The sequence below is a fragment of the Drosophila elegans genome, unplaced genomic scaffold (genome assembly GCF_018152505.1).
Source record: "Drosophila elegans isolate 14027-0461.03 unplaced genomic scaffold, ASM1815250v1 contig_183, whole genome shotgun sequence".
Classification (NCBI taxonomy): domain Eukaryota; kingdom Metazoa; phylum Arthropoda; class Insecta; order Diptera; family Drosophilidae; genus Drosophila; species Drosophila elegans.
The window spans coordinates 2,994,244-3,017,773 of record NW_024545550.1 but is presented as its reverse complement, the minus strand read 5'-3'; the positions used below and the strand labels follow the sequence as shown (position 1 = coordinate 3,017,773).

Here is a 23,530-nt window from a genome sequence, read left to right as displayed (position 1 = left end):
TAACAAAAAACTGTTGAAGTAATTAACCGGTTGTTTGAGAATATTTGCGAGCAATTTCATGGAATTTATACATTCCACAAGCTTGTTAAAAAACATTATAAATAATCAGCAGCTATTTAACTAATCAAAAATTTCCCTGGCAATCCCAATAATTAGCTTACAACGTTGATTCACTGGTATCCCTAATATTATCTAGTCAAATCGCGCAATCAAATTGCAAAAACACAAATGAAAACAAGTCCGCAAATTGAGCTTATGACACTTGCAAAAAATTTTCAAATCTTTTTTGATATGAAAAAAAAACATTAGCAACTTGAATTTCTATTTCTTAATACTAAATCATCTGATCAACTAATATTTTTTATACAAATTATTTATAACATTTTTTTTTTTAACGGCACAGTCTTTTTATTTAATATCTGTAGTGTTTAATTACTATTTTTATTCTTTGTGCTCTATAGTTCTAAATGGTTGGCTTGTGTGTTGATTGACAATAAGTTACAATTTGAAAGTAAAAATCGCTATAATTTTTCTCTGTGCGCCACTCCCTCTCGTGCGGTTTCTATGGAACTGCAACTTTTCCGTGTTAGTCCAACTAATTGGCTGCGTTTTTGGTTAATTAGCGCACCAGCAGCAAAAACTAACCATGGCAACGCTGTCCGCTGAAAATGAAATCTCTTTGCTGTCGCACACGCGCTTTTATTGGCACTCAAATTGGCAGCTAAACTTTGGCAGCCAAAGCAGCGGCAACGGCAGTAACAACGATGATATCAACAGCAAAGCACACCAGCAACTTCGCAACCATCGACCGACGACAACTATTTTGTCTGCATTAAAACGTTGTAATTATTTTATGCCAGATAACAATTTGATATTGTCACTGCCGCAAAATGTTCAAGTTGCGAACTGATGGCCAAACTGCGGGATTCGGGGCGATGGGAATTGTGTGAGTTAGATGGATGGTGGCTAAATGCAAATCGGTTTCCGTTGTTGTTTTCTGTTGCCGTATGCTAATCAGGGTGAGCCGCGTTTCGTTGCAGCAAATTAATTGGCTTTTAAAACGTTGTTAGATCGCCATCTCGTTTGTAATGCAAAATAAACATTTTTACACAAAGTTAGGCATTAAAAACCGTATTTAATGTTGATATATGGGATTGATTTTGTATAATTATATTGTCGTAATTAATGAAATTTAATTAACTCAATGCATATATGTTTGAATTTATTTTAAAGAGCCTTAAGGAATATATTCGAATTGACTTAATTATAGCAACACAAAAATGTGTCATTAACTAAAATAAAGGCAAACAATTCATTTCAGTATTAATTGAATGTTAATTTCTAAGCTTAACTAATAGTCACTCAAAATTGATAGAGGCATTGAAACTCTAGGTGCTTTTGAAGTTATTAAAATTCCAAATGATTAAGCTCTGCAATGTGATTTACGCTTTAAATTAAGCTCCTCAAAAATATGAGACTTTATCGCCTAGTTGTGAATTACTCTCGATATTCATCCGAATCTGGTTCACTCTAAACTGAATTTTCCCCCCAGTCAACAGGAGGAGCAGTCTGAAAATGGGGAAAACACAGCAGCGACCACAAGTTCAGGGTACGGGGAAAATGGAGAGGAGGGGCCGCATGCTGCTGTCATCAGTTGACAGCCAGCAGCAGCGTCGCCTTCGTCGTTGTAGCTTTTAACAATTTGCAATAAATTAGCCGAGGCAACTGTGCAGAGTTTTCACTTGAAATGCAACTCGAATTGCATTTTCAAGGGGGCGAAACGAGGGGAAAGTACACCGAAAAAACTTTTTCTTTTTGCATTGTTATTTTAAGACTTAAACCTTTTAATAACGCCATAAGTTTTACTTGACCATCATAACCAGCTAATTATTTTATTTTACGACATTTCGAAAAGATTTTGATTAATTGGTATTATTTTATGGTGATATATATATTTTTCTCCCAACAGTCGACACTTTGTGCAATTTTTCTTTGGCGTTCCCCACTCTCTACCCTGCCGCAAACACTTTTTTCTACCACAACAGTTTCCAAACATGTCTTGCCAATTTCACACTCGAACCGCCTGCCTGCCCCGTCGTCAGCTGGCTTTAAGCGATTTCTACCTGGCCCGGTTCAGGTATTGGCCGCCGTGAGTCCGGAGGACTTTATGACGATCTCGTCGCAGCTGGAATTCGGCTCACACCTTGGGAATGCCCAAAAGCAAAAACGGTTGGCAAATAGACACAGAGGAATTCTGAGATTTAATTGTCCGGAATTTAGAACATTTTGGTCGTGATTCTTAAACAGTTGCAGGGCGTTGATGATGGCTTCGTCTCTATAGAATCTTCTGTTAACACTTCATGTTCATAATCCCATTTTCGCTGCATAACATGAAATTAATGATTTAAAAGAAATAGGCATATATATACTGGAATTACCGTTCGACAGCCACTGATGAGCAGAACCACTAAACAGCTTCCACCAAACGAATACGACGAAATCATTTGATAATATTAGGCTTGCTAATGATATGCCGCTTTTTATGTTTTTATAGCCAAACCGACGGTTTCAGTTAATATCAACTTGACACAATATATTTATCAGACCGTAAGAACATGATGTACCTACGTATTATTAAATATTTTAACAACGTTTAATCACCTAAATGTTTTAAATAGTTGAATTTATTAAAATGGGTTTCAAGTTAAATTATTATCCAATCCTATTAGGCTTTAATTTTTTAATTGCTTCTTGGCTCAATGTTTGACTTAAAAAAGGTTCTACTGTTACATAAAAAAAATATAATAATAAAAACAGAAATAAAACTAAAACCAAATAGTTTTCTTTCTCTGACAATTTTTTATGGGTGTAAATATTAACAATAAATGCATTTTGATTTCAATGTTTTAGCTCTTTTAAATTATATCTAAAATAGCAATTATTTTGTCAATTTCTTTTTCGAACTTTTTTCTGTCCGCCCGTCGTCAAATGATTAAAAGCGATTTATTCTTGGTGCCGCGCGTCTTTCGAAGTTTATGACGATCTCCTCGCAGCTCACACACCGGTATTGCACAAAATTAAAAAGAAATATCAAGTAGACAGCGAGGAATTTTGCGATTTAATTGTCCGGAATTTAGAACATTTTGGTCTTGACACGGAGAACGACGGACACATTCACTGCAACGGTTGGTAGGGAAGTTATAATGGCTTCGGCTCTATAGAATCCCTCTGACATAACTTCCGGCAATCCGTTGCCATTGCAAGAGCAGCGGGTGAAGTTAAAGGTCCCCTTGGGCCAGGGCGGTACATATCCGGAGTCGAATCTTGGCAGATCTGTGCAATTTCCAAGGTTGGGGATCAGCATGTCCTTGTAGAAGGTGTCGATGTAATCGGTAAATTTCTGCGGTTGAATGGACCAAGGAGTCATCTTGTAGTCTTCTTCTCTGCCAGAATAGCTACTTAAAATACGCATTTCGACCTGAAATAAATTTGTTATTTATCTAAGATATTAAATAGCTGATTCCAGACCACCACTCACCATTACGTTTTCGTCCATATCAATATTCCAGAAGAATGTGCCCGAAAAACCGAACTCTCCCCTGGAAATGCGCTCAATTCGCAAATCCATGTCCATGACACTTGAGTTTGTGGTAGAGCCTCCAATTGATATAGGAGTGGCTTCCCACGTTTTCTGTAAAATTCTTTAGTTTGCATTCAAGTTGTATAATAAAAAACGCATAAACAAAACTGTTTTGAATTAATTTAAGATCGCTTGTTTAAATGTTTAAAATAGAACAAAAATGGTTTGAGTCTTACCTTTGCTACACAATCATCGTATAGGTACACAAAAATGCACACAGAAACTAATAGATGCACGGTAAACGAGTACATTTTCGGTTCAATTGCTGGCCACTTCCATCTTGCTTTTATTTATATAGTCGAACGATCTGGTAGAATATTGCTAAAAAAAAAAAGCCTAGGTCACGGAAACTTTGTGTATGCATACATTAATTACATTTTTGTGAACAAATAATGCTTTTGGATTAAGCACGCCAAACTTATCTGAATTTCCCGATGGACTCAGAATCGAAAACTAATTTCAGATAAAAAAAATTACAAGTACATGGTTTTTAACGTTAGAATATGTTAACCAATTAATATATTGTTATTCTTGTTATTATATTTCCAGAATCATCTATCGACATTGTATATATCTAACTTACAACTGAAAGATTAGATTAGAAAACCATAGTTCATTGTATTGTTTTGTTTATCAATAACCAACAAGTTGGATACGAATTGCACATGTTTTATTTACAAAAAAAAAAGAGAAAAATGGTTTATTGAAAAATTACAACATTAAATCAACTTGTGCGTGACTTTAACGATCAGGGTGAAACCCCAGTCGACCTGTCCTGTGGTCTTATAAACTAATTTGAAATAACCCTCGGGTGCGATTTCCGGTAATCCTTCGCCATTCGCCACACACTTATCGAGCTTATAAACATTTCGGGGCCATGGGGGTACAAAATCGCCTTCAAATTGGACCATATTTGAGCAATGGCCCACATTCTTGATAAAAGCGTCCTTGTAAAAGCCATTTAGATACTCGAAAAAGGGTTGTTGGGGAATAGACCAGGGCATCATTTTATAGTCTTCCTCATCTCCAGACGAGCAGTGAAATACGTCAGCTTCCACCTGTCCGGTGAAAGAGTATTATTTATAAAGCGTTACATGCAACTAAGGAATTAAATCCAAGTATCTACCATAGTGTCCATATCCGCATCATAGTTCCAGTCTAGCGTCATGGAAAACGCAAACTCACTGCGTCCCAGACGATCAACCTTTGTCGTAATCTTCATAAGCTTCTCATCGGAGGTATAGGATGTCAAGGATAAGGGCTCGTATTCCCAGTTGCGCTGTAGAATAATAAAAAAAAATAAAATTATAAATCCTGGAGGTATACGTTTATTAGGGTTTCCCAACATACTTCTGCAACGCAACTGTGGATCAGGAGCGCAGCGAAAAAAAATTCCATTGAGCTTCGCGAAATCATTTAGCCAAAATTAAACTTAATTCGATCGACACTCGGTTGATATTTATATAGTAAACGAGGGCTAGTTGCATGGCATTATTACTTTTAATACTTGTTAAACTTATCTTAGTCAGTTTTACATTTTTGGTGAACATGTTAAACAAGATTACATGCCAAAAACAAGTAAAAATTGTTGAGAATATACCTAGTTTGAATTTTATCAATGATAATATGTCATTTGGCTAATTGTTCTTAAGACAAGAGTCGTTGAGATTAAAAAAGTAATAAAAAGATTAAAGAAAAAAAGAAAAATGATCTGAAATAATAATAACTTCATGGAAACCGATTGCTCATAATAATTTTAAGTGCAATTGTGTTTCGCAATCGGCGCTTTTTAATCATACAATTTTAAATTGGTTTCCTATAGGATATACATTCTAAACTTAAATTTTTGGTGAATATGATATTTTGTTTTTTTAAACAACTAAAAAATGTATTTTACTGTAAAAGCTTTAAAGTCATCTAATTGTTTGGTCTTCACGCCACTTTTTACAATAATAGAAATTGACTTTTATTGAAGAAGGTTTATGCACCTAAAACAAAAATTCAATAAGGTGCTTTAGGCAATAAAGTTATAGTTTAGATTTTTTGCAATGGTTCAAAACATTTTGTTTGTCAGTTTTATAATCGCTTCAAGGCTCCATGTTGGCTGGTCGGGTCCAGTGCAATTAAATATGATCTTGTAGAATCCAGGCGGTGCAATTTCCGGTAGCCCGTCGCCTTCGAACACGCATTTGTCGGCAGTATATGTCTGCTTTGGTATTGGCGGTTCGAACTTGCCCTCGAACTGCGGAAGGTTGGAGCAGGGGGCAAAGTTCTTAACTATCACATCCTTGTAGTAGTTGTCAAGGTATTCGTACAAGGGTTGATTGGGAATTTTCCAAGGGAGCAGCTTATAATCCCTTTCATCTCCCGAAGTGCTTCGGTAGACATCGGCCGAAACCTGCAGAAGATGGTTTTATTTGCATAGAATATACCTTATAGGAATTAGAACCCACCATGGTTTCCTCAGACGTATCATAGTTCCACAAAACATCGGCTGATATTCCTAGTTCTCCGCGCCCCATGCGAATGATCTTGGGTTCAAACTTTACTAGACTTTCATCAGAGCTTAATGCGGTGACTGATATGGGTTCGTAGTCCCATTTCCGCTGCGTAATAATAATAATATTATTATTCGGATAACGGGGGATATAATATCTGGAACTACCGCAGCTCCACAGTCATGAATCAGCAGGACTCCCAACCAAATTGCGACCAACAAACAAGGGAAAAACATTTGGCTTTAACTGGGTACTGGCAGGTTTTGGATTGTATTTATATAGTGAATGAAATTGCTATATTGCACGACATTATTAACAAACTATTTAAGTGAAAATAACATTAAATTGTATAAATATCTCAAGGTCGATCGTGTTAGTAACTTGCGAACATTTTAAATATAAATCAAGAACGGAAGCAAACTTCGGCAAGCCGAAGTTCATATACCCTTGCACCTATTGCAAAAATGAAATATTCTTAAACACATTTAAATTTTAAAACATTGAAGCTTTGATGATTTTCAGCTCAATTATTCGATCGTTCCTATGCCAGCTAAATGATATCATTTTCCAATTTGAATAAATTAAAACGTAATTCTAAACTATTACATTTTTAATAGGTCAAAAAGAATATTTTGAAAAAATTAAAGGGAAGTTAAATTTGTTTTTTTTTATTGTTTTGATAATTTCTATGGTAGCTATATGACATTTAAACCGTAATTCTGAAATATTTAACCATTATTTTGAAGAAAAAAATTACAAAATAGCAAAGTTATCAGTTTATTTCATTTATTTTTTCCGATAATAATTTTTATAAAATCAATGTATGTATTTATTTATTTTTTCACCAATTTTGTAATAAAACTTTGAAATTTAGTACTGTTCTCCTCGACTAACACAACGTCTAGAACAGTTTATTTGTCAACTTAAAGACCGCCGTAAAACCCCAGGTGGGTTGGTCGGGTCCAAATTTGCTGAAAACTATCTTGTAGTATCCGGGCGGAGCGATTTCCGGCAGTCCATCGCCATCGAACTTACATTTTTCCATCTTATAAGTGTTTTGTGGCCAAGGAGGTTGAAATTTGCCCTCAAATTGTGGAAGATTGGAGCAGTGACCTATGTTTTTAATAATCATATCCTTGTAATAGGTGTTGAGGTATTCATAGAAGGTCTGCTTGGGAATTGACCAAGGTAGCAGCTTGTAATCACTCTCATCTCCAGAATTACTGCGATAAGCAAATGCTTCCACCTAGGAAACGTTTTAAGAACATAAATTAGCATAAATGATTCTTATAAAGAACCCACCATAGTTTTCTCATTTGTTTCATATTTCCACTCGATGACGGCCGTTAATCCGTATTCTCCACGCCCCAGTCGATCAATTTTGGCATCGAACTTTAACTTGCTGTCATCCGAAGAGGTGGTGATAAATGAAAGCGGTTCGTAGTCCCATTTTCGCTTAAGGAAAAAGCAATTAGTATGGAACAACCATTTTTGTTTTTACCAAACTTACAGCTGCCTCAGCCAAATGGATAGACAAAACTAGAATTCCAATCCTTGTCCAGGTTAAATGCAGCTCATAGCGAACCATTTTGCTCGAATTGAATTTGAAACATTGTGCCCAATGCAGGGTGCCTTATATAGTTAGACTGTATAATTTGAGCTTTTTATCTCACGGACTTATCTTGCCGTAAAATTATTGGCTAAGCAATTAAAATGTTTTCGATGAATGTTTGGAATTAATATATTCGATTAATTTTTCAGATTAATGTTTTAGAATTTTAAAAATTCCGCAAACGAACCCAAATCAATCTGTTGTCAAACATTCACTTTGATAAATCCCAACAGCCCCGTGTTTGTAATTGACAAATAAAACATAGATTTTTCATTTTTTTAATGCAGTTTTTATTGCTTATTAAATCAAACTAACTTTCTACATGCTGGATTAAACATTTGATATGATATATTTGTGTTACATTCATGTCGTATGTGGAAATCACATAATTTTAGTTGAGATTTTCACAATGACAATGAACCCCCAATCCACGGGATTCATGAAGGTGAAGTTGACCTTGTAGAAGCCTTCGGGTACTACCTCCGGAAATCCATCGCTGTTGGCCACGCACTTGTCCAATACGTACTCCTGCTGGGGCCAAGGGGGCTCGAAATCGCCCTCAAACTGGATGAGATTAGAGCAACCCCCTAGGTTGGAAATTACCACGTCCTTGTAGTGACTGTTCATGAACTGTAGGAAAGGTTGCTTTGGGATGCTGAAGGGTATCAGTTTGTAGTCGTTTTCGTTTCCGGAGCTGCTTCGATAACCCAAAGCCTCAACCTGAAAGTTATTGAGATCAAATGGCTAGACTTATAAGGAAGAACAAAACAAATAACTTAAATATTCAGTAAAATATTTGTACATATGGTTCAATCATTTTTTTATAAGTTTTATAAGTTAAAGGTATACTAGTTTATCTTATATTAGAGTAGTACTCACCAAAGTTGTATCGCCGGGTTCGTACTTGAAGTCAATATTGGCCGAAATGGCAAATTCTCCCCTACCGACTCGATCCACCTTCGCGGCTATCTTCAGCATGCTTTCATCCGTAGTGTAGGTTTCAATCGATAGCGGCTCATAGTCCCACTTTCTCTATTGATTCGAATGATAACATTTTAATCTTGTCAGGTCTGAACAACATTCTTACTTTTCCACTGCAGTTATCCACTAACAAAACGATTAACCAAAGTCCTCCTATAATCAGCAGCAACGAACGTGGCAACATCTTGGTTAACATTTGATTCGATTGAGTTACTTTCTGGCTTATATAGCGAAAGTATCATTTTATTTCTAAACCATATATGTTTTTATCTTGTTTGTTCTCTAAATCAGAATGTAATTATCCAATCGGCGATAGCAATTAACACGCAATACTTGTGTCATAGTTTTTATTCTGTCATATAAACTACATTAATGATGTAGACTCTTGAATGGTACTTAAATATACATATATCTTATTAAATATAGGTAATTACAGGCTATTAAATGCAATTATTCTTAATATTATTCATCTCGCGTATTTGCCAAAACATAAGATCGTGTGAATATCGATTTACATAAAAAGACATAATCATAAAAACCATATATAACAAATTTGAAAGCCCAAGAGATCAAGGCATTTTATAAGTTATAAGCAAATAATGGTATTTTTATAATTTCAAAAAGTTCAGATGAAAAAGACCATGCGTAAGTCATTTTCAATGTACCAAATTCTCACCCAAGGGATTACAATCAAAACTGAAACCTCTACGGATCGATATTGCTTGTTTCCCTTGACAACAATTGAGGAAATATAAACAACAAAATGTGAGGCTGCGCCACCCCTTCATCTTGGGTGTAACTCATTAGATTCGAGGCTCACAAAGAAGAACACTCGTAATTGAGGGCAGCAAATTGCTGGTGACACGAACAAAAGATCTGTTGGGGGAATAAAGTCATAAATTCCGAAGCCCTATCAACGTACAGAAAAGGGGCGCAAGCAAACACACACACACACACACACACACACACACAGTTTCCTTCGAGTGATCAATATATATTGGGAAAAGCAATTGAATGTGTCTAGTAACCCGGGATCGAGATCTGGTCCCTCCTCTTTCGTCTTTGAGTAGTTCCGTTCCCATCCAAGACTCGTTTTCAGACCGTTGCCTAAGTGGCATGATCGCCACTTGAGTTGGTCAGCACTTGAGAGCATCTCGTACTGCGGTGGTGTGGCATGCCACAAGGAAAATAAAAAAAAAAAAAAAAAAAAACGAAACGAAACGAAAAGGGATCCGAACCCACTGCACTTAATTTAATTGAACGCCAAGCCGCCGCCGTCGCCGCGAGCGTGTTGAGCCTAAACAGTCGCCGCCAACGCAATCGCATGAGTTGTGCTTGGGGAAAATCAAATTATCGCGATTCCAGCCGAATCAAAACAGAAACACAAGCGGTCGAAGAATTATTAGCGAACCGCAATTTTCGTCTGTTTTGTTTTTTATATTGTGCTTAAACAACGGAGAACAATGTGCATAAAGTTAGCAGTACAACTTTCAAAATCTAAACTTTTTTTTTTACCATAATTTGCCGTTAATTATCCGTAAATTATTCGTGAAAGAAAAAAATTTGCCGCTCAATTTTTTTAAAAGTTATCCGATGTTCTGCTAACTTGATATCAAGTTAGCAGTACACAAAATTAAACTTTAACTTTTCGAAAAATTTCTTTTGCAGGAATTTGCCGTTAATTATCCGTAAATTATTCGTGAAAGAATAAAATTTGCCGCTCGTGTTTTAATATTTTTTTTTTAAAACAAACCCTGTGTTCTGCTAACTTGATATCAAGTTAACAGTACACATAACTAAATTTTAACTTTTCGAAAAATTTCTTTTGCAGGAATTTGCCGTTAATTATCCGTAAATTATTCGTGAAAAAATAAAATTTGCCGCTCGTGTTTTAATATTTTTTTTTTAAAACAAACCCTGTGTTCTGCTAACTTGATATCAAGTTAACAGTACACATAACTAAATTTTAACTTTTCGAAAAATTTCTTTTGCAGGAATTTGCCGTTAATTATCCGTAAATTATTCGTGAAAGAATAAAATTTGCTGCTCGTGTTTTAATATTTTTTTTTAAAACAAACCCTGTGTTCTGCTAACTTGATATCAAGTTAACAGTACACATAACTAAATTTTAACTTTTCGAAAAATTTCTTTTGCAGGAATTTGCCGTTAATTATCCGTAAATTATTCGTGAAAGAATAAAATTTGCCGCTCGTGTTTTAATATTTTTTTTTAAAACAAACCCTGTGTTCTGCTAACTTGATATCAAGTTAACAGTACACATAACTAAATTTTAACTTTTCGAAAAATTTCTTTTGCAGGAATTTGCCGTCAATTATCCGTAAATTATTCGTGAAAAAATAAAATTTGCCGCTCGTGTTTTAATATTTTTTAAAGCAATAACAAACAAAATTTAACACATGCATACAAATACATATAAAACACGCGGCCGCCGACATGGCTCTGCCAACGTCGTCGCCCAAGGCGCAGAATTTTAAACATTGTTTAGAGTGGGGGAACGCAGTTTTTTTTACATATATGGACATTAGTAAACTAACTATTTAATTAATCAATTAATTAAAAACCATCAATATTAAAATATGCTCCCATCCACTGTAGACAATGTTTTTCTAAGCTGCAGATTTCGCGGGAGTTTTGCGTTTTGACGTCGACGTGAGCAGAGCTCTGTCGGCGTCGACGTTTTAAATGAGCGGTCAAACACACACTCATTGACCTGTTCGCACGTCTTTGTGTTAGTAATTTGCACGGCGAAACTTGTCAATATGTGTGTGTATTATCTTTCCGACTGAGCAGCTGCAGCGCAGCGGCAGAGGTCGACACGTACATTGTTAACCCGCAGCATGTTATTGAGTGTGTGGCGACCACTGTGTCGTGTTCTGCCGCCGCGCTGATTTAAAACGACGACGCCGACAGAGCTCTGCTCACGTCGACGTCAAAACGCAAAACTCCCGCGAAATCTGCAGCTTAGAAAACATTGTCTACAGTGGATGGGAGCATATTTTAATATTGATGGTTTTTAATTAATTGATTAATTAAATAGTTAGTTTACTAATGTCCATATATGTAAAAAAACTGCGTTCCCCCACTCTAAACAATGTTTAAAATTCTGCGCCTTGGGCGACGACGTTGGCAGAGCCATGTCGGCGGCCGCGTGTTTTATATGTATTTGTATGCATGTGTTAAATTTTGTTTGTTATTGCTTTAAAAATATTAAAACACGAGCGGCAAATTTTATTTTTCACGAATAATTTACGGATAATTGACGGCAAATTCCTGCAAAAGAAATTTTTCGAAAAGTTAAAATTTAGTTATGTGTACTGTTAACTTGATATCAAGTTAGCAGAACACAGGGTTTGTTTTAAAAAAAATATTAAAACACGAGCGGCAAATTTTATTCTTTCACGAATAATTTACGGATAATTAACGGCAAATTCCTGCAAAAGAAATTTTTCGAAAAGTTAAAATTTAGTTATGTGTACTGTTAACTTGATATCAAGTTAGCAGAACACAGGGTTTGTTTTAAAAAAAAATATTAAAACACGAGCGGCAAATTTTATTCTTTCACGAATAATTTACGGATAATTAACGGCAAATTCCTGCAAAAGAAATTTTTCGAAAAGTTAAAATTTAGTTATGTGTACTGTTAACTTGATATCAAGTTAGCAGAACACAGGGTTTGTTTTAAAAAAAAAATATTAAAACACGAGCGGCAAATTTTATTCTTTCACGAATAATTTACGGATAATTAACGGCAAATTCCTGCAAAAGAAATTTTTCGAAAAGTTAAAATTTAGTTATGTGTACTGTTAACTTGATATCAAGTTAGCAGAACACAGGGTTTGTTTTAAAAAAAATATTAAAACACGAGCAGCAAATTTTATTCTTTCACGAATAATTTACGGATAATTAACGGCAAATTCCTGCAAAAGAAATTTTTCGAAAAGTTAAAATTTAGTTATGTGTACTGTTAACTTGATATCAAGTTAGCAGAACACAGGGTTTGTTTTAAAAAAAATATTAAAACACGAGCGGCAAATTTTATTTTTTCACGAATAATTTACGGATAATTAACGGCAAATTCCTGCAAAAGAAATTTTTCGAAAAGTTAAAATTTAGTTATGTGTACTGTTAACTTGATATCAAGTTAGCAGAACACAGGGTTTGTTTTAAAAAAAAATATTAAAACACGAGCGGCAAATTTTATTCTTTCACGAATAATTTACGGATAATTAACGGCAAATTCCTGCAAAAGAAATTTTTCGAAAAGTTAAAGTTTAATTTTGTGTACTGCTAACTTGATATCAAGTTAGCAGAACATCGGATAACTTTTAAAAAAATTGAGCGGCAAATTTTTTTCTTTCACGAATAATTTACGGATAATTAACGGCAAATTATGGTAAAAAAAAAAGTTTAGATTTTGAAAGTTGTACTGCTAACTTTATGCACATCGGAGAACAATATAATAGCAACTTTTTTTTTGTTTACATATTCATAAAAAAAAAACTTAAGTTCGATTTTATTGTTTACTGCCTTATAAACTATATAACGATAGTAATGAAATTATACCATTTTATTACTTATGTAGTATCTAGTAATAATAGTTACACTATCTGTAGTAGGCTAAAGGAAAAACTAATTAATTAATTAATAAATGGTTACACAAATTGTATATGTATTTATTAGTTCTGTTCCAAAAGAAGTTAAAGTTCTAATATTTTTTTACCAGATATTATGAAATTTAGCTTTAACAAAAACCTTGATTGCTTTACTTCTATTTGTACAAAATATTTATAGCATTCTCATATAATTTGAAATTGCTTTTGAAACCAATAAAAATTTCCAGCTATTGTTTTTTTCCCACCACAAAAAAAATTTCCTGTTCTTAAATGAATTTTGTGAAGCAAACATTTGGAAATGGTTCTATAACTTGAAAGTAGCAAAAACTATTCTTTTGAGCATAATAGTACCTGCGTGTGTGTCTGATGCGGACGCTCGTCTCTGGTTGTGCTTCATGGCTGCTGTGGTTACGATCCATTCTGGATCAAAAACGCTAATAAAAGCGCACTGGCAACTCCCCAGAGGCGTTCATTTAGCAACCGCAGAGGATCAATCTTGTACAACAACCATTTTGTGAAACAACAAAAAGAGCCGAGATGATGACGATGACGATGATGACGACGGCAGCGGCGGCGGCGATGAAGCCAAACGATCTACAACGATCTGAACGCCGGCCGATGTTGCCAACCATGTTGCCCGTAAATCTTTAGCTCTACAGCGCCTTGTTCTTCATCGGTTTCTTCGGCTACTTCATCATCTTGGCGATTTTATGTTCCCCCGCTGATTTTGAGTCGGCCAGCGTTGACATGCTATAGCTATTTTTCATTCAATCTGTCCTTTAGTTGTATCAAGGTATAACCTTTATACTGTTTTCCTTTATTTTTTTTACAAACATTTGGGAAGAGAGTCGTCTAATCTTCTATTATATCATTGTTTGATGAATCTACATATTTGCATTACTTTTTTCTGTGTTGTTGTTTAATTTAAACTAGCCATTGTGGTCAGCATTCAGTACCACCACCACTGACCGCTGTTTTCTGGTTGCTATTGGGTTGGGTTTGGATACTGCCTGATGTTTAGTACGTGCGGACAGGGACTTTGGCCATAACAAGAAGACGCTATCGGTTCCCCTCTGCCCATCTGCCACTCCTCTCCCTATCTTTTGCCTTTCCTGTGCATCGGAGCTTGGCCGCAATCCCAATTTAATACACGACTTGAACGATGACCGGCGCTGTCGCGTTGTGCCTTTTTACCCAACCAGTTTTTCTACCTGGCCAACTTGTGCTGCTGCCTGCCTGCCTGCCTACCTTTTATGTGCCCTGCTCCCCGGTCGGTCGGTGCCTTCTGCCAAACTTGGGACCTCGGTCGAATTCAGTGGAATGTCGATCGCACGAAGGAGTGAAGTAGCGGGGGCTATTAGTAATTTATTGATTTGTCTAAATTATGGTGTGTTTCAATCTTCGTGTTTGTTGGCGGCGTCTGTGAAAAGCATATCGCAATGGATGTGAGTTGTTTTATTTCAATTTTTTTTTTCTTTCGGGGCTTAACCCCTTGTTGGCGCGTTAATGCCACATGCCACACTCGCATTGCCACCCACATGGTCAAGAGAGTGTGGAGTGCGTAATAGCGGATTAAATGGTGTCCGTGTGAAGGGGCCCAGCGGCGAACACGAGATGATTGCCATGAGAACTGAAATGCTCTTGTCTGGGCTTAAAAACGCGCATTTGGATGAGATTAAATGCGGCAGTAAAATACGCAATGTGTGTGGGCAGCTTTTATTGTCGAACCAAGCACAGTCAACAACTCAATTAATTAAGTCTCAGTATTCAGTATTCAGTATGAAAATGCGAACACAACTCGGGTGACACAAACAAACAAACAAGTTGACAAAAAAACAAAAATAACAAAAAATCCATCGTTGGCCCACACAAAAAAAGCGTGTTTTGCTGTCTGTGCCACTTAATTATCATAAAATGTTAAGCACATGCAAATTTAATTGTTGTTGCTGCTTTAAAATCGTATAAAGCAGCACAAAAAAAGTGAATGAATCAACAGAGATTCATGCAAACCAATCAATCAAATTAATTGACAAAGGAGGGCACAAAACTGTCGACTAAAGGAGAAAAGTAGTATTATAAAATTCGCGATTTCCCTTTTAAAGCAAATTAGTAATGCTTATATCGCTCATTATATATGGTATAAATATCCAAGGGAAAATTTACCAAAATTATTAAATACAATTTGACTTTGGTTATTTGTTGTCATTATAAAAATTACAAATGATAACGTAATTTATGGAAAATGATATCATTTGTTTTGAGTGTTTCTCAGTTATAGTTTCCATTAGCATATTTGGCTTACAAAATCATTAAGTCTAAGCCTAATAGCCGACATTACGCTTGACATTTGTTCTGGCATAAAAGTTCATTTGCATTGAAATTAAAAAAAAAAAAAAAGTGCTAAGTAATGAGCTGCCAACGATGACGTCAGCGTTCTCAGGCTGTACAAAGACGTGTACAAACTATCGTAGAATTCCCAGAGACATCGTCGTCGGTTATCTAATCGCAAATCGGAACGGCAACTGCTACTGTGCTCGCACATGTTTAAATCATATACTCCATATTCGGCGGCACTTGAGATCGGTGGTAGTAGAAGTATAACTCGTACCAGTTATTCGTTATCAGTATCAGTAAATTGTGCAAAAGTGCTTTAATTACCAGGTCGTTAAGAGGTCTGCCTCCTTGCCGCCTCGCCTCCCCTTAATCATATATGTACCCTTTACCGTCTCAATATATATATGTATTATGATCCAACCACACACTGTGCATGTAAATCACAGTCGCCCATGCTTTATAGTTAACCTCAAACACGTTGATTGGCGATCGGCGATAAGAGGGGCAATTGAATTGAGCACTTGAAAGTGCGACAAGGCTCTAATCTCGCCGCGCACTCGATCGAGTGGGGCAGTACTTTGCAGTACTTTTCATTATAGCGTTAACCGTATTTCTGGCAGATTGCATATTCTATTCTAATCGAGGGCATCTTTCTTTGCTCTATTTGCAGTTTTGAAAATGAAACATTTGGCCCGAGGGCCGAGGCCCTGTGTCTCCCTGTCTTGTTGCCTGGATAACAAGTCGACAAGTCGTCACACAAGGCAGCGCCCCAGTTCATCGCCACCCACCAGCAGGGTCATCCGCATCCGCGCCAGCAACCGCAGCACCAGTCCAAGTCACTTGAGCAACAACTCCTCCTCCGCCGGCTGCACGTTCCTAGGCACTACTGGTAGTACTTTGGGCCGCCCGCGCAGTGCGGCCGCCCGATCGTTTGCGTCTGCATGGAGTCAATGAGACGTAACGAGGCGAACACTAGCCACCACCCGAATAAGGTAAGCACTAAGCACATTGTCGCACCTCGCTCTTAACCCCTTTTCCCCCAAAAAGAATCCACACTACTTTCCATCAGTGCTGACAGGTTGGCTATGGTCATTCCCAGTTTGGAATACATTTTAATCAGAAATGCCCGTCAAGTTATTATTTCTAGATATAAATTGGATCTACAGAAAGCACTCTTATAAATAAATTTAAAATATATTCAAGTAAATACAATTGAAAATATTACTTAACTTATAACGACGTTATGATGTTATTCTTTTGGATACAATGCCCATTTTTTAAAATACAACGTAGTCAATTTCAAGTCACCTAAATAGGTTTGAAATTTAAAAAAATAATCATTAAAAGACTTATAAGAACTCAGTTTTAATTAAATTAAAATGTTTTTAATGTGTTTTGTTTTTTAATAGTCTATTATAATCGAATAGTCTAATAAAGATTACTTTTTTTTGACTTTGTAATAAAGAACCATCACGTAGTAAAAATTAAATATGTACTTGCGCATACGTTATTCAAAATTTGAAGAGCCTTTATTTTGGATTAGGATTACTGAGAGATTTTGTTATATTTCTATTGAAAGCAATAAAAAGTAGTAGCTTTAAATGTTAATTTATGAGATATTTTTAGCTTCCAACTGGGGTTTAGCTATATGGCTTATAAACAAATTTTTAATAGTTGGCAACACTCTCTATCCCCAGCCATTCAACTCTACCTATACCTTACTTTACTTTTAGTGGGCGATAAGAGCGTAATTATTTTATTGTCATCATTTGGGCCCCACTCGAGTGTAGTTTTTTTCGAGCTGCTTTCTGAAGTGGCCACTACACTTTTGCAGTGTGCGATAAGCGAAGAAAGCGATAACAAAGTGTCCAGAAAACTACACTTTTTACTCTTTTTGTTATTGGTTTATTGGGTAGCTTCCGATTTATTAGTTAAAAGGGCTAAAAGAAAACACAATCAAGATCAACAAACAATTATTGTTGTCGGTTATTCGATTCTGAAAGGCCTTTTCCAACACTAAAATCGTTTTGTTTATTTGCCTTCGTCTCTCCACCACCGCTCTTCTGCTCTCACACTGTTCTGTTTCTTCCTCTCTTCTCCCATGTTTTTGGTGGTTGCTCTCCAGCTCTACTTCTTTTTTTTTTTTTTTGGTTTTCCGTTCTCATCCGCCAAACGAAAAAGGACGCCGCGGAGAAGGCTCGCGCAAAATATTTATTTATTGTTTTCGTTTTTGATTTCTGTAAAATAGAACACTAAAAATACTAGAAAAAAAAACCTATAATCTAATTATGATTGTGGAATGGAAAAGAAGTTGGCAAAGGTAAAGCAAAAGGGGCAGAAGAAATTATAAATTCTGTTTCAGCTATTTTTTGTTGAGTTGTCTTGCCCTACTCCTCACACATCAAAACGCGCACGCACTCACACCCATACAACTGCAACTTACTAATGTTGGATTTCTTCTTTTTTCTGCATTTGCAGGTGGCCCTGAATAGCAGCAACGTAGCAACGGAAAGCAATATTAAGAATAATAAGTTGTTAGCTAATTTAAGTGCGGCAGGAGCAGCTACAGCTACAACGGCAACAACAACAACAGGAACGGCAGCAGCAACAACAACGACGGCGAATCAAGCGCTGAATTTCAATAACAAAACGAAGGCAACAACAACAACTGCGGCAGCGAATAATCAGAAGAGCAACCACAATAACAACAACAACAACAACTCTAGTGCGATCAAGAAGCACACAAATACAAGTAAGTAACAGCAAATCTCTCGTTGGTACTCTTTTTTTTTTATCGACATTGGCGCAGTCAGGATTATTTTAAGGGGAAACCCTTAATCGTGATGTATAAACTAAATCGTATAGACAAAGTATAATATTTAAGTTTACTATTTAAAAAAACCTTTTAAATAGCGATAAAAGATTTTTGTTAAAACATTCGATAACGACATTTAGACAGGTTATTAATAAAAGTTTTTGTGCAGATTACAAATTAAATTTACCAACAAAAGGACTCATAAAAGTGTTTTGTAATTTGTGAGTTTAAAAATCCACTTAAAGCTTATCATTAGATAAGAAGCATAGGTTACACAAACGGTAAAGGGGCAACCCCCCCCTGCTTGAGCCACTGGTCCCCTTACATTGACGCGACAACTCTCACTTAAATTTCTCTCTTCTGTTTGTTCCTCCGTAGAACTAGCTGGTAAGAGCCCCGCTTGCAACTCTTCCTCCTCGTCGCTCTCCTCGTCGAGCAGCTCCAACTCGAGCGAGTCGAAGGACACGAACTTCGAGTACGAGGACGAGTGGAACATTGGCGGCATACCAGAGCTGCTGGACGACTTGGACGCGGACATCGAGAAGTCGGCGGCGCATTCTTCGGGTGGTGGCAACCAGGCTACCGCGCTAAATGCCAAGCAGGCATCCAGCTCCTCCACATCCTCCTCATCATCCTCCAAGGGCGGCGCTTCATCCTCGTCATCCTCAGCAGCAGCGGCGGGATCAGGATCATCAGGATCATCAGGATCATCGTCGCACAAATCGCACAAGACGACATTGCACAGCAATTTGTCAGCCACTTCGCCAACCACAATTAAGTTCACACGCCAGCCGGTGGCCAGTGGCGGAGCTAACTCCACCACCTCATCCTCGTCAGCAACTGCGACGCCCAGTGGCGGCAGTGCGAACGTGGTGGCCAAGGGATCATCCTCTTCATCGTCCTCCACATCCTCCTCTTCCTCGGGAAAGCATCACCATCATCACCACCACCACTCGAACTCGAGCAGCGGCGGTAGTGGCAGCAGCAGTTCCAAGGGCTACAAGTCCGCTTTGGTGGCTCAACTGAACAGTCCGAGTCCACTGAACAGCAGCTCCAAATCCCTGAGTGGATCGGGGAGTGGAAGCGGTAACGCAAACGGATCAGCGGGAGCTGGAGCCGGCAGCACATTGTCATCGTCGACATTTGCCGGTTTCTCCAAGGGCGGCAGCTTAGTGTCATCGTCCTCCTCCTCCTCCTCCTCCTCATCATCCTCTTCGTCATCTTCATCCTCGTCGGCGGCGGCAGCAGGAGTAGCCACAGCGGCTGGCAACGGACAGCAGGGCTCCAAATTCTCCGCTGGCGGCATGTCCTCGCAAACGGGCAGCGGCAGCGGCGGCAACAACAATAGCAACAGCAACAACAACAGCAGCAGCGGGACCGGAAGCGGAGGCAGCGGCTCGGGCAGCAGCAGCGGCGGCGGCACAGGGAACAGCGGAAGCGGTAGCGGGAGCAACAACAACAACACAAGCGCCGGTGGGCCGCCGAGTTCGCAAGGCGGCAGCAACAGCGGAAGCGGTAGCGGTAGCGGTAACAGCTCCTCCAGTGGCAAATCGAGCGCAAAAATGTCCATAGATCACCAGGCGACGCTCGACAAAGGACTCAAAATGAAGATCAAGCGCACCAAGCCGGGCACAAAAAGCTCGGAGGCCAAACACGAGATTGTGAAGGCCACCGACCAGCAGCAGAACGGCGCCCTGGGCGCCGGTTCAAATAGCTCGGCGGCCAACGAGGATGGGAGTTCCGGCTCCGGTTCTAGTTCCACCAACGCTTCTTCGCTGGGAGGCAACAATTCGTCGAGCAGCGCAAGCAGCGGCAGCTCCTCCAGCAGCGGCAGTTCGTCGGGCAGCAGCAAGAAGCACCTGAACAACGCCAGTGCCGGGAGTGGCTCCTCCTCGTCCGGTGGCGGGGGCCAAAACAATGCCGGTGGCCATGCCAGCGGAGGGGGATCCTCCGGCGGCAGTCAATCCACGCCGCAAGGCACAAAGCGCGGCAGTTCGGGTCATCGACGCGAGAAGACCAAGGACAAGAACGCACATTCCAATCGCATGTCCGTGGACAAGTCAGCGGCGGCTGCCTCGGCGGCCGGTGAAAAGGATACGCCGGAGAAGAGTTCTGGAGCGGGAGCGGGAGCAGGTGGTTCGCCGTGCTCGTGCAATGGCGAAGTGGGTGCTCCCTGCTCCCATCACGCCTGCATCCGACGAGCCGCCCACATGTCCAACTCCGGCGGCAGCTCGAATTCGAGTGGCAGCACTGGACAAGCCGGTGGATCCGCCTCCATGTCGGCAGTGCCACCAGGTGTGTTCACTCCCTCGGCGGGCTCACCTTCGGGCGGTTCGCCATCGACAGTGGTGCCTGCGGCTGCCTCCCTACTGGCGGCCACCGGAGCAACCTCCTCCTCCGCCACCCAACTGGCCAGCAGTAGTGCCGGCGGTGTGGGCGGTTCGGGAGGCGGTGCCAATGCACCGGGACCGCCGGGAAAGGACTCCGTTGGCAGCATTAAAATCTCCTCGCACATTGCCGCCCAACTGGCTGCGGCCGCCGCCTCCAACAGTTACAGCGGGAGTGGCGCCAACTCGAATCAGGGCCAGAACAGCACTTCCGGCGGCGGCGTCGGCAGCACGGATAGCAAGACGGCGCAGGCCAAGCTTATGGCACCCGGCATGATCTCAGCCACCATGCACCACACGATCTCGGTGCCGGCGGGCAGCGCAGGAACCGGAGATGAGGACACAAAATCGCCGCCCGCCAAGAGGGCCAAGCATGAGGCTGGCGCTGGCGGCGGAGCAGGCGGCGGCGGCAAGGAGATGGTGGACATCTGCATCGGCACCTCGGTGGGCACCATCACCGAACCGGACTGCCTGGGTCCGTGCGAACCGGGCACCTCCGTCACCCTCGAGGGGATCGTGTGGCACGAGACCGAGGGCGGCGTTCTAGTGGTCAACGTCACGTGGCGGGGCAAGACCTACGTGGGCACCCTGCTCGACTGCACCCGACACGATTGGGCTCCTCCAAGGTGAGTTGGTGGGGCTTGAGATGGGATTGAGATGGTCTCACGGTGGTCACGATTACGGCTTTTCAAACGCTTTCCAAAACTATTGTAGAGACTAGATCAATTAAATAAAGATATGCCTTTCAATATTATGTTGCAAGTTTATTTTTCTATATCTACCCATTTCCCTTTTTTACCCATTTTTTTGGGCATCAGTTTGAAAAGTATTGCTTATGGTTTAAATTGCCATCAGTAAGTGGTGACTAACTACGTATTCTATGCACTGTACTCATTTGCAAATAATCCAAACAATACTTGAGTGCATATAAACATTTTCTGTTTGTTTACGAAAAGGATTATTTATCAGTAGTAAATAGCTTAATTTGCCAATCATGTTTTCCACTTAATGTGCTTTGTTTTGACTAAAGAAACTCGATATTTGTGGGCATTGCAAACAGTTTTAGCTTTGAAAATGTGCTGATTACTGATTAATTTTCATTGCCTTCCAGATTCTGTGATTCACCAACTGAAGAATTAGATTCTCGAACTCCAAAGGGACGCGGCAAGCGCGGACGCAGTGCAGGTCTAACCCCCGACCTGAGTAACTTCACCGAGACCAGAAGTTCGGTAAGTAGACAAGTTGTTGGCCTGGCTGGTTGAATAAAATTGTTAACTTAATTTATATCCCTCTTTTCACCGACAGATTTACTTCTCACATGCCCAGGTGCACTCAAAGCTGCGCAATGGTGCCACCAAGGGACGCGGGGCGACGCGCAGTGCCTCTGGCAATGCGGCGGCGAACAGCAACAGCAACAGTTCGTCGGGCAATGGAGGCGGTGCCACGCCCAGCACATCACCGACAGCGTTTTTGCCGCCGCGTCCGGAGAAGCGCAAGTCAAAGGATGAGGCGCCTTCACCGCTCAACGGTGAAGCGAGGCGGACGGCGGTGCGTCTGGCGGCGGCGGCGGCGTCGGAGGAGCTGGTGGAGTGAGCATGGTGAACGCCAGCGGCATTCCCATCTCGGCCAGCGGCGGTGGCCTGGCCACGCAGCCGCAGAGCCTGCTCAATCCGGTCACTGGCCTCAACGTGCAGATCAGCACCAAGAAATGTAAGACTGCCTCGCCCTGCGCGATCTCCCCGGTGCTGCTCGAGTGTCCCGAACAGGACTGCAGCAAGAAGTACAAGCACGCCAATGGGCTGCGCTATCACCAGTCGCATGCCCATGGAGCGGGTGGTGGTGCCAGTTCCATGGACGAGGATTCAATGCAGGCGCCAGAGGAGCCGGCCACGCCGCCCTCGCCGGGCGTGGCAAGTGGAGCGGGATCTGGAACCACTGCCGCATCGACAGCCAGCCAGCCAGTCTCGGCGGCAGCGCCATCGACGGGTCAGGGAACCGTGGCAGTGCCCCCCAACACGCCAACCGCCAATTCCAGCAATCCCGTCACCAATGGCAGTGCTACACCCACGACATCATCCACTGGTTCGGCATCAATGGCCGCCTCCAGCACCACCATCACCCCCTCGGTGGCAGAGACGCCATCTGCAGCGTCTATTTCTGCACCCACACCAGCCACGCCACCAGCTCCAACAACTTCCATCTGTGCAGTGGCAGCGCCGGGAGCAGAGCAATCTGCAGTATCTGTTATGCCGCTGGGCAATCTTCCACTGACAGCAGGCCCCAATGCTGCAACACAGCAGCAGCAACAGCAGCAGCCAAACACACAGCAGCAACAGCAGCAGCAGCAGCAGCAATTGCTCACACCGGGAGGCAGTGCGGCAACAAGTAACCATCAGCAACAACCGGTGGCCGGAGGCAGCATCACGGCTGGCATCTCTGGACAGGCTCTGTCGCAGCACCAGCAGCAGTTGATGGGCGGATTGCCGGCCATGTTGTCGGACCAACAGCAGCAGGCTTTGCTGCAGCAGGGAGCAAGTAAGTACTTATCATCTGATCGATTCTCAAATCGATTTTGGTGCAAGATCAGCAGCTATCAGCAGGTTTTAATATATATATATGTATCTCCTCT

At 40.5% G+C, this 23,530-nt stretch overlaps 6 protein-coding genes across 7 annotated transcripts in view; 1 reads left to right on the top strand and 5 right to left on the bottom strand.

Moving 5' to 3' along the window:
* The window catches only part of LOC108148543 (mucin-19), an 84,177-nt gene that overhangs the window by 57,060 nt on the left and 3,587 nt on the right, over positions 1–23,530 (top strand). The window contains 6 exon segments of the mRNA XM_041707272.1: positions 16,370–16,691; positions 18,178–18,451; positions 18,893–21,527; positions 22,013–22,130; positions 22,207–22,437; positions 22,440–23,436. Coding sequence (XP_041563206.1) covers positions 16,641–16,691; positions 18,178–18,451; positions 18,893–21,527; positions 22,013–22,130; positions 22,207–22,437; positions 22,440–23,436 — 4,306 coding nt within the window. The 5' untranslated portion in view covers positions 16,370–16,640.
* LOC108139178 lies at positions 2,875–3,891 on the bottom strand. Its single transcript, XM_017261803.2, has 3 exons — positions 3,817–3,891; positions 3,539–3,691; positions 2,875–3,478 (listed from the first exon to the last, which is right to left on the bottom strand). Exons 1-3 carry the CDS (start codon positions 3,889–3,891, stop codon positions 3,134–3,136), a joined length of 573 nt encoding a protein of 190 aa, XP_017117292.1. The 3' UTR covers positions 2,875–3,133.
* LOC108139163 lies at positions 4,349–5,056 on the bottom strand. Of its 2 annotated transcripts, XM_017261791.2 has the most exons (3): positions 4,991–5,056; positions 4,767–4,919; positions 4,349–4,698 (listed from the first exon to the last, which is right to left on the bottom strand). In XM_017261791.2, exons 1-3 carry the CDS (start codon positions 5,054–5,056, stop codon positions 4,360–4,362), a joined length of 558 nt encoding a protein of 185 aa, XP_017117280.1. In that variant the 3' UTR covers positions 4,349–4,359. The 2 variants fall into 2 exon arrangements, with proteins under 2 accessions (XP_017117280.1, XP_017117272.1); XM_017261783.2 differs by lacking the exon at positions 4,991–5,056 and having other exon boundaries at positions 4,767–4,988.
* Positions 5,678–6,564, bottom strand: LOC108139151. The gene is made up of 3 exons (XM_017261772.2): positions 6,306–6,564; positions 6,094–6,246; positions 5,678–6,038 (listed from the first exon to the last, which is right to left on the bottom strand). Exons 1-3 carry the CDS (start codon positions 6,372–6,374, stop codon positions 5,694–5,696), a joined length of 567 nt encoding a protein of 188 aa, XP_017117261.1. The 5' UTR covers positions 6,375–6,564; the 3' UTR covers positions 5,678–5,693.
* On the bottom strand, positions 6,968–7,971 carry LOC108139199. The gene is made up of 3 exons (XM_017261842.2): positions 7,649–7,971; positions 7,441–7,593; positions 6,968–7,384 (listed from the first exon to the last, which is right to left on the bottom strand). The coding sequence occupies exons 1-3, from the start codon at positions 7,724–7,726 to the stop codon at positions 7,040–7,042; spliced, it is 576 nt and encodes a 191-aa protein (XP_017117331.1). The 5' UTR covers positions 7,727–7,971; the 3' UTR covers positions 6,968–7,039.
* LOC108139192 lies at positions 8,074–9,900 on the bottom strand. Its single transcript, XM_017261830.2, has 3 exons — positions 8,838–9,900; positions 8,630–8,782; positions 8,074–8,470 (listed from the first exon to the last, which is right to left on the bottom strand). Exons 1-3 carry the CDS (start codon positions 8,925–8,927, stop codon positions 8,132–8,134), a joined length of 582 nt encoding a protein of 193 aa, XP_017117319.1. The 5' UTR covers positions 8,928–9,900; the 3' UTR covers positions 8,074–8,131.

Coding starts and splice junctions, on each gene's coding strand:
- LOC108139178 (XM_017261803.2), bottom strand. CDS start 3,891: ATGTACTCGTTTACCGTGCATCTATTAGTTTCTGTGTGCATTTTTGTG. Junction 3,692..3,816: donor ACGATGATTGTGTAGCAAAG/GTAAGACTCAAA, acceptor AGAATTTTACAG/AAAACGTGGGAAGCCACTCC. Junction 3,479..3,538: donor ATATGGACGAAAACGTAATG/GTGAGTGGTGGT, acceptor AATTTATTTCAG/GTCGAAATGCGTATTTTAAG.
- LOC108139163 (XM_017261783.2), bottom strand. CDS start 4,988: ATGTTGGGAAACCCTAATAAACGTATACCTCCAGGATTTATAATTTTA. Junction 4,699..4,766: donor ATGCGGATATGGACACTATG/GTAGATACTTGG, acceptor TTCACCGGACAG/GTGGAAGCTGACGTATTTCA.
- LOC108139151 (XM_017261772.2), bottom strand. CDS start 6,374: ATGTTTTTCCCTTGTTTGTTGGTCGCAATTTGGTTGGGAGTCCTGCTG. Junction 6,247..6,305: donor TTCATGACTGTGGAGCTGCG/GTAGTTCCAGAT, acceptor ATTATTACGCAG/CGGAAATGGGACTACGAACC. Junction 6,039..6,093: donor ATACGTCTGAGGAAACCATG/GTGGGTTCTAAT, acceptor CATCTTCTGCAG/GTTTCGGCCGATGTCTACCG.
- LOC108139199 (XM_017261842.2), bottom strand. CDS start 7,726: ATGGTTCGCTATGAGCTGCATTTAACCTGGACAAGGATTGGAATTCTA. Junction 7,594..7,648: donor TCCATTTGGCTGAGGCAGCT/GTAAGTTTGGTA, acceptor TTTTTCCTTAAG/CGAAAATGGGACTACGAACC. Junction 7,385..7,440: donor AAACAAATGAGAAAACTATG/GTGGGTTCTTTA, acceptor AACGTTTCCTAG/GTGGAAGCATTTGCTTATCG.
- LOC108139192 (XM_017261830.2), bottom strand. CDS start 8,927: ATGTTAACCAAGATGTTGCCACGTTCGTTGCTGCTGATTATAGGAGGA. Junction 8,783..8,837: donor TGGATAACTGCAGTGGAAAA/GTAAGAATGTTG, acceptor TCGAATCAATAG/AGAAAGTGGGACTATGAGCC. Junction 8,471..8,629: donor AACCCGGCGATACAACTTTG/GTGAGTACTACT, acceptor AATAACTTTCAG/GTTGAGGCTTTGGGTTATCG.